At 45.4% G+C, this 10,000-nt stretch overlaps 1 protein-coding gene across 1 annotated transcript in view; it reads left to right on the forward strand.

The window, feature by feature from the left end:
• Positions 1-10,000, forward strand: part of LOC143279445 (uncharacterized) — a 114,137-nt gene that overhangs the window by 94,665 nt on the left and 9,472 nt on the right. Inside the window, exon 2 of the mRNA XM_076583488.1 lies at positions 9,505-9,567. Within this exon, the coding sequence (XP_076439603.1) occupies positions 9,505-9,567 (63 nt within the window). The remainder of the gene's footprint in view (positions 1-9,504; positions 9,568-10,000) is intronic.

A 10,000-nucleotide genomic window follows, 5' to 3' on the forward strand; every position in this document is an offset into this window, starting at 1 on the left:
CTTGTTTTTTCTACAATTACCTGTATGTATTACGAGACATTAAACGGGGATCATTTTTAGTTAGTTAGTTTGTGTTTTGTTTTTGTTGTTGTTGTTGTTGTTTTAAAGAAAACATAAGGTTTTTTTTTTTATCCTCTTTCCTTCCTTGTTCGTGTCTCTGTCTCTGTCTATCTGTCTGTCTGACTGTTTCTTTCTCTCTTACCTTACACCCACACATATACACTCTTTCACACACACACACACACACACACACACACACACACACACACACACACACACACACACACACACACAAACATTTCACTCTTCCGTAAGCTATAGGCTTATTGTCAAGGAAGACACTGCAATCCTATACTGTACTGTGTCGATGGACGTCTTTCTGTAATCCATTTTATTTTCACTCAGCTGGTGACCCTTTTTTTGTTTTTGTTTTGTATTTTGTTTTTTGTTGACTGGCACGAAAATAAAGAATTGGACATGACAGGAACTGGTTTTAGGTGACTGGTTTTAGGATCAGATTCCACGTCATCAAATCTTATAAACACGGGGTCCAGACTTTGCGAAAATACACGCACGCACGCGCAAGCACACACACACACACACACACACACACACACACACACACACACACACACACACACACACACACACACACACACTGTTTTTACATTTCAGGTTTCGCTTGGGATTTGTCCACTCAACGTGAGTGTCCTTCAGTTCTTTCCCGTCTGAATCGTTGACATCGTTTTTTGTTTCTTTCTTTTTTTCTTCCTTTCGTACTCAGAGTGGGTGGGTATTCCTTTTCCAGTCAAAAGCTCAAGTATAGTCTATTCATTTGCTTATTTGCTCACTTATTTCAACACATATATGACATCGATTATTTCCTTCTTTATTTCAGTTTTAATGTATGTTTCTCTTATCACTTCGTTTTTCTTCATCTTTTACCAATTTTGATGTAATGCCCAGTGTGCGAAGTCTAGAAGTCCTCATATAAAAAGGGCCCCTCCACTGGACCTCGAGTCTGCCAGTGCCAGTCTTTCGAATGAAGTGATGAACTGATGCCCTGGTGATCTTAGCACATGTAAAAGAACCCACGACAGTAAGAGGGTTTTTTCTTGCAAAATAAATAATTATGTGCAGGTAAATCAGTTTTGATGAATACAAAACAAAACAAAGATAAATACGGATGCTAACAACAACAACAAAAATGGCAGCGCTGTATTGATGGGACGAACACATTGTAAGGGAACAGCAGCTTAAATTTTACATACACCAATTTGTTATGATCCCCACCCTCTGCACACACACACACACACACACACACACACACACACACACACACACACACACACACACACACACACACACACACTATTCTTGCAAAATTAAATGATGAGACAATACACGTTACTGATCTGAATCATTTCCTTGCTCTCTCTCTCTCTCTCTCTCTCTCTCTCTCTCTCTTTTATTTATTTTTTAAGTAAGAGACTGCGTAAAAGGTTAATAGAGCTCTTCAAACCTCCCGACAACGTCACAGAGAAATTAGCATCTTTGGTTTATCACACCCATCACCCTACCCACCACTGGCCACCCCCCACACCCTCCCACCCCCGTCTGGAAGTTGTGATGACAAAGCTGCAAAACTTTTTTTTTTAATTGCATCCTTCGTTGTCTTACTTCAGCAAAAACCTTCAGTCTGGGTGTGGTTTTTTGTTGGTGTTTTTTTTGTGTGTGTGTTTTTTTTAACGCTTTGTTGTCGCGTCATATCGATTTTTTTTTTGTCTTAAGTAAGACAGAAGAAGAGTGAGTGGCCATAAACATGTGCATGTAGAGCTGTTTAATTACTGACGAAATGTCAGGAAAACGATGCGACGAAGTCAAACGCTGACAAAGGAATGGGTGGGTATCAGTTATGGTTTGTTGTGTCGTGTGGATTAATTAAAATGGAGAGAATGGAACGGTACCGAATTCGTTCCGCTTCAAGTTGTGAACCAACTGTCGTGACTCTGATTGTTGTTCACCTCTTTCCCCAGTCCTCACATACTCTGTCGATTTTTTTTTTTTTTTTTTTTATTTTTTTGTTATTTTGCTTTTGTTTTTGTTTTCTTGGTTTCAGTTTCAGTTTATCAAGCAGGCGTCGCTGTGTTCGGACAAATCCATATACGCTACACCACATCTGCTAGACAGATGCCTGACCAGCAGCGCTTAGTCAGGCCTTGAGTGCATGCACGTATATTTGTGTACTTATCAGAGTGGATTTCTTCTACATTATATTGCCAGAGGACAACACTCTCTTTGCCTTGGGTTCTCTTTAAGTGCGCCATTTGCATGCTGCACACGGGACCTCGGCTTATCGTCTCATCCGAATGACTAGATGCTGTTTCATTTTCCAGTCAAACTTGGGAGAAAGGGTGAGAGTGACATTCGAACCCAGACCCTCCCGGACTCTGTACTAGCAGATGAGCGTCTTAACCATTCTGCCATCTTCCTCCCTAAAGAGATTGTCATTGTTTTATTTAGACATTTTAATTGTTTTATTTAAAGATTTTAATTGTTCCATTAAGAGATTTTGGGGGTTTATCAGCAAACGTGTCAACAATTTCTCTTTCAAAGATAATAAAGCGTTCTTGTACCTTGTATGTTGTATCTTATCAAGCTCCTTTCCCTGTCAGGCAGTTCGCAAACTGTGTGTCTGGTTAAATATTTCCGGTATCTTGAAAAATGCCTGCTGGAGCCATACAAGCATATTTCTAGTTTGCGGAAAGGCTAATAATGTGTAACATTGTCCTTTTATCTATTTGTTTGTTTGTTTTCTTTCTTTTTCTTTTTTCTTTTTTTAATTTTTGAATCATTAGGAAGATCAAAAGAGCTGTCCATCGTCTCGACAGATTTTCTAGCATGCAAACACTTGTTCTTGCGAAATGAAATTCGTCTGGTCATTGACAGCAAGGTTGCTGTCCACAGATTAACAACGTGAACAGCAGGAGCGCGTGCACACACACACACACACGCGCGCACACGCGCACACACACACACACAAGAAAAGGGGTGGAAGGGGAAGGGAAGGAGGGTGATGACAGTTTTTCTGTAGTTGATTAACAGAACAGAGGAAAAAAAAGGGGGCGGGAGAGGGGTGAAGTGAGGGGGTGAACCTATAACTTGAAAAGGACAGGAGTATCGGGGGAGTGTGGGGTTGTGATGGTGGAGGGGTGGGGGTGGGTGGGGAGTATAACTTGAAAACCCATAGTAATTTATGTTCTCTCTCTCTCATGATTCCCACCTCATCATCTGGTCCGCCATGGGTTGTGGAGTGGGAAAAGCCTCCTGCAATCCAACACCAAGGCCTTTGATCATCACTGTGATGTGTTGTCTGACAACGTCATCCACTGGCCGCGTGCATGCAGACAGTTGTCGCTTTCACGAGACAGCCAACCAATGACATGGTGTTGTGTTATTAATATATTACGCGTGTGGTTGGGGTTTTTTGGGTGTGGGGGGGTTGATGGGAGGAGAGGGGGTGGTGGTGTTGCGTGACAGGCACCTTGTCACTTCTTATTTCTGTTGAGCGCTGTGTGTGGGAATGTCAGTTTCATGAAGTTAGCTTGCTGCGCCATATCTGTTTACTTGCAGTGTGTGTGTGTGTGTGTGTGTGTGTGTGTGTGTCTTTCTGTCTTTCTGTCTGTCTGTCTGTCTGTGTATTGTACATGTGTGTGTGTCTGTGTGTCTTTCTGTCTGTCTGTGTGTCTTTCTGTGTCTGTGTATCTGTGTATTGTACATGTGTGTGTGTGTGTGTGTGTGTGTGTGTGTGTCTGCGTCTGTGTGTGTGCGTCTGTGTGTCTGTCTGTGTCTGTGTATCTGTGTGTCTTTGTATTGTACATATGTGTGTGTGTGTGTGTGTGTGTGTGTCTGCGTCTGTGTGTGTGCGTCTGTGTGTCTGTCTGTGTCTGTGTATCTGTGTGTCTTTGTATTGTACATATGTGTGTGTGTGTGTGTGTGTGTGTGTGTGTGTGTGTGTGTGTGTGTGTGTGTGTGTCTGTCTGTCTGTCTGTGTATTTGTGTATTGCTGTATATGCGCGTGTGCCTGCGGTGGTGTTTTTGTGCGTTTATACGTGCGTGCGCGCTCACACACATACACTCTCTCTCTATCTATCTATCTATCTATCCCATGCACACACACACACACACACACACACACACACACACACACACACACACACACACACACACACACACACACACACACACACACACACACTGATAATACACAGATTACTGTCATAAATTTGGTTTAAAAAATTGAAAATAAAAAAAATAATTTTAAAAAATCTGAAAGAACACAGTGGTAAAAATTGAAAGGATGGGAAAAAAACGTCTTCTCTGTCTGTCTGTCTGTCTGTCTGTCTGTCTGTCTGTCTGTCTGTCTCTCTCTCTCTCTCTCTCTCTCTCTCTCTCTCTCTCTCTCTCTTCTCCATAGCAATTGTCAGTCAACAAGAAACCAGCAACACACCACCGGCCTCTAATCATTGTTATCATTATCAATACTCTTATGGCGGACACCGCCTCTTAGCTGATTTTTTTTTTTTTTTTTTTTTTTTTTTTTACACAAGATTATCCTGCGATGGAACCACGCCATTCACCCTCCCCCTCGCCCCAACTCAACGCATGAGCGTGGGTGCAGAAAACTGATTAGCGATGAGCGGTCTATCTATCCCTGTCTGATTTTCTCATTGTTTGTGCAGGCCACGTGCCAGAAATATCGAAACTGTGCTCTTTCGAAATACATCCTGACATGCTCTTACCCATCCAGCCAGCCCCATAAACCTTCTTTTCCTTTTATTTCTTTTTTTTTTTTGTGTGAAATGCGTAGTAACTTCCATTATTATCCCCCATCCTCACTCTATCTTTGGCCGCTCCACTCTTCTTATGCTATTGTTATGATAATGTTCAGACATGGATACTACAGTACGTCTTTCTGATAAGCGAAGAAGAAGAAAAAAAGGATTAGATATTTTAGGGTGTAATTGTTCAATTGCACGTCATATATTGTATCATACTGCGTCTTAATGGTTATATGTTGAAATGCCACACATACATACATACACACGCGCAACACACACACACACACACACACACACACACACACACACACACACACACACACACACACACACATATGCATGCATGTACAGAGCTATACAGACAGACAGACAGACAGACAGAGAATGAAAGAAAACTCAACCACAACATTATTCCTGTTCAGTGAAGTGAGAATAATCAAATGGAATGGACAGAATTAAGGAGTGTCCTGCACTCTCTTGTCGTTCCTTCTTCCTCTCACTCTCTCCCCCCACGTCCTTCTCTCCCCCCCTCTCTCTCTCTCTCCCCCCACTCTCTCCCTCCCTCCCCCATCTCTCTCTCCCTCCCCTGTCCCCCTCTCTCTCTCTCTCTCCCCACTCTCTCCATCCCTCCCCACTCTCCCTCTCCCTCCCCACTCTCTCTCTCCCTCCCCACTCTCCCTCTCCCTCCCCACTCTCTCTCTCCTCCCCACTCTCTCCATCCCTCCCCACTCTCCCTCTCCCTCCCACTCTCTCCTCCCTCCCCACTCTCCTCTCCCTCCCCACTCTCTCTATCCCTCCCCACTCTCCCTCTCCCTCCCCACTCTCCCTCTCCCTCCCCACTCTCTCTCTCCCTCCCCACTCTCTCTATCCCTCCCCACTCTCTCTCTCCCTCCCCACTCTCTCTCTCCCTCCCCACTCTCTCTATCCCTCCCCACTCTCTCTCTCCCTCCCCACTCTCTCTCTCCCACGTCCCTCCTTTCCTCCTCCTCTCTCTCTCTCCCTCCACTTTCTCTCTCCCTCCCGCCTCTCTCTCTCTCTCCATCCGCTCTATCTCTCCCTCCCCTCTCTCTCTCTCCCTCCCCCTCTCCCTCCCCCTCTCTCTCTCCCTCCCTCTCCCTCCCCCTCTCTCTCCTTCTCTCCCCACTCTCTCTTTGTCCCCCCTCTCTCTCCCTCACCTCTCTCTCTCCTTCCCCACTCTCACTCTCCCTCCCTCCTCAATCTCTCTTTGTCTCCCCCTACTGCCCCCCCCCTCTCTCTCCCCACTCGCTCTTTGTCTCCACCCCCTTCTCACACTCTCCCTCTCTACCTCCCTCCCTCTCTCTCTCCCTCCCACTCTCACACTCCCTCCCTCCTCTCTCTCCCTCCCTCCACACTCTTTGTCTCCCCCCCTCTCTCTCTCCATCCCTTCACTCTCTCTCTTTGTCTCCCCCCTCTCTCTCTCTCCCTCCTTCCACACTCTGTGTCTCCCATCCACTCTCTCTCTCCCTCTCTCTACACTCTGTCTCCCCCCTCTCTCTCTCCCTCCCTCCACACTCTTTGTCTCCCCCCTCTCTCTCTCCATCCCTTCACTCTCTCTCTCTCTCTCTCTCTCTTTCCCTCCCTCCCCACTCTCTCTTTGTCTCCATCCCCACTCTCACTCTCTCTCCTCCCCCTCTCTCTCCCTCCCTCCACACTCTCTCCCTCCCCACTCTCACTCCTTCCCCTCTCTCTCTTTGTCTCTCCCCCTCTCTCTCTCTCCTTCCCTCCACACTCTCTCTTTGTCTCCCCCTCTCTCTCCCTCCCTCCACTCTCTCTCTCTCTCCCTCCACTCTCTCTCTTTATCTCCCTCCCTCCACTCTCTCTCTCTCTCTCTCTCTCTCTCTCTCCACCCCTCCACTCTCTTTGTCTCCCCCACTCTCTCTCTCTCCATCCCTCCTCTCTCTCTCTCTCTCTCTCTCTGTCTCGTGATGATGAGTCTGACACCGGCATGGATGCGTCTCACGTGCGGCCCTCCTTCAGAGCGAGCTGCCTGCAGGAGGTGCCAGCCAGTCGGCGCATTGTGTCAGCCCTGGGGGGTCGGGGACGGGGGCACGGGGGTATGAAACTGACGCGTGACATGCATCTTGCCGTGTTGCCATTTCCTTACACACACGCTGTTATTACAGGGCTTCCAGGAATTTATTTTATTTTTATTTTATTTTATTTTTTTTTTAATATAGCAGATATCATAGTCGCTGTGAAAATATCGGTGTAGGTTTGTTCCTCTCGATCTAATTGTTGTCATGCCGTGTTTGAATAAGTGTGTGGTTATTGGTTTTGTTGTTGTCGTTGTTGTTGTTTTGGGGGGTGGGGTGGACGGTTGTTGTTGTTCTTGTTGTTGTGTATGTGTGTGTGTGTGTGTGTGTGTGTGTGTGTGTGTGTGTGTGTGTGTGTGTGTGTGTGTGTGTGTGTGTGTGTGTGTGTTTCGTTATTGATGTTGTTGTTGTTCTTGTTTTTGTTGTTGCTGTTGCTGCTGTTTTTAATCAAGGTATGAAGGTGGATGATATTTCATTGGGTTTCTACCCAGATAGGCTACGGTTCGAACTAAATCCAGGCAGTGCCTAGTGGTCTGCAACGGAGATATAGTTTTTATCCCACAGGTCGACTTTCTACAGCCTGCAACCTTCACTCTCTTGTCATTGTTATGTTCGTCTCTTTTAGAACAGTGTTGTGATGGAAATTTCGAACCTAAAGCCGTTTTAACCGCAAATCTATGTTATCTATTTAGAAAATAATTTCCCTGGTGATGGCAGAATTCGGCTTTTTCATATTCTTTTTTGTCCTTGGAGATCAGAATGATAAGGTTTTAGTTTTTGCATGGAATACAAAATATAGACAAAGAAAGTTTGTTTTCAGTGGATTGATATTTTGAATCTGTTGCTGCTTTATTACAAAGCTATTTGAACGCTTTCATTTGCGTGTAACCAGTCTTCATCTACATCTAGTTTACCTAATTTAATCCACTGCAGCTTTAGAAGTGAATGCTCTCTGGAGCAATTGCTCTTCCAACGGCGATTATTTTCTGACTGTCCAAGCAGAGTTTTGGGGATTTAGTACAAATTTAGGACTGATATAATTTTCTCAATCCTATACGTTCTCAGCTATTGGCTTTGGAATCATCCTTTCCTGTTTCTCATTCCAGAGAACCGACAACACTGCGAAAATGGCTTGCGACATGATCATAAAATCATGACCCACCCTTCTCTCTCTTTTTCCCTCTCTCTCTCCCCCTCACCTCTCTCTCTCTCTCTCTCTCCCCCCCCCCCCCCTCTCTCTCTCTCCCTCTCTCTCGTATATTTTTTTTCCATTTTCGGGAACTGCAAAATTACAAAGGCAAAATGAAAAGAGATCTCAATCAGTGCTTTATGATTCCAGAATGTGTGCTCCCTTCTTATCAATGTACCTCCCCTTCCCCTTTTCTCTCTGTATCTCTGTATGTCTGTGTCTGTCTGTCTGTATGTATGTCTTTTTGTCTCTGTCTGTCTGCATGTCTGTCACTCTCATCATGGTCACCACAGGGCACAGAAAAGCGGACCTTTGATCATTGTCATTATGTGTCTGAAGCTGTCATCCAGCAGGCCTCGCGCAGAGAGCTGGCTCACGAGACACACTGATCAGCCAATGGGATTGTGAAATTCAGCACGGGGTGACGCGTGGAGGCATGAAATTGATTCGTGACAAGCATGTTGTCAGCTACTGATTTTCCCGCGTTTAGATCAGTGGACGCAAGGAAAAGGTTTCTGACCGTAAAATCAATCGATTTCCCTTACCCTTACCCCCTGCCATCTCCTGTACTATAGTTGTAAAGTTTTGTTTTTGTGTTTATTGCTGTTGTTTTACAAAGTTCTGACCATAAAATATCCAAGTCGTCTAAAAGCAACTGTTATATTTGGTTGTTTACCACGGTTATGTAACCGAAGGTGACTTTATTGCAAATTGCTTCTTTCAGGCTTTATGTGATGAAATTAACATGTCCTATCTCACTACCCCTTCACACACACACAGAGAGAGAGAGAGAGAGAGTCACATACACAGTAACACAAATGCCCGTACACACACGCACGCGCACGCACGCACGCGCGCGCACACAGACACAGTCATACACACAGTAACACACACACACATCCGTACACACACGCACGCACGTACGCACACACACACACACACACACACACACACACACACACACACACACACACACACACAAGTAGGCATATAGTGTACTGCACTGCACTGTGTAAAGAAAGCTCTTATTTAGAATGTAACTTGAAGGACACGATATGAACACTGTGTGATGTGACCAATATTGTCACTAGCTGTGCTGTGAAATTCACACACTGTATGTAAAATACGAAATAGCCCTTTTGTTCTGATCACATCTCTCCAAACAACAGTTTGAATGAGAGGTCGGTGGTTATATGCGAATCGACAAGCTATGCAGCTGAATCTATAGTATGGATAGATGTGTGTGTGTGTGTGTGTGTGTGTGTGTGTGTGCGTGTGTGTGCGTGCGTACATGTATGTATGTATGTATGTATGTATGTACGTTTGTTATACGTTTGTATGTATGTACGCATCTGCGCGCGCGTGTGTATGTGTGTGTGCCCCTTGCCGACATGTCCTCACAAGCTGACGTTTGTTTCAGGACAAATTGCTGGCGAAGATGGAAGAACGTGATGCGGAAATTTTGCTGGACGACGACGAAGAGGTAAGCGACAACATGTTAATGGCTTTACCATCTTGTTGTGAACTGTCAAAGCCCGTGCATCATTTCAATTAATGTATGTCGCATCTGCTGAACCATAAGCACGTGGTTTCGTCGTTATCACTGTCGTCAGGGGAGGTCCGCGTCAGGTGCAGAAGCTGAATGGTGCTGGGTGGGACACAGTTTAGTTACAATTGGTTTGGACGCTAGATTCCCAATTCAGATGAGCCGGCAGACGGAGATAACTATCCCAGAAAAACAGGGAAGGGGCAATTCGGGAGTCGGACCCACAACCTTTGGAACGCGGACTTGAAGCTGGACCAGCTCAGCTACACAAGCACCTGGGACACGTAGTGAGGAGCCAGCTGACCAGCGTTCATGGGAAGAGCTCTGGCTGAGGACTGGAATCTCCTGGAGGGAAGATCGGAAAGACAGG

This window comes from Babylonia areolata, chromosome 2, assembly GCF_041734735.1.
Source record: "Babylonia areolata isolate BAREFJ2019XMU chromosome 2, ASM4173473v1, whole genome shotgun sequence".
Taxonomy (NCBI): domain Eukaryota; kingdom Metazoa; phylum Mollusca; class Gastropoda; order Neogastropoda; family Buccinidae; genus Babylonia; species Babylonia areolata.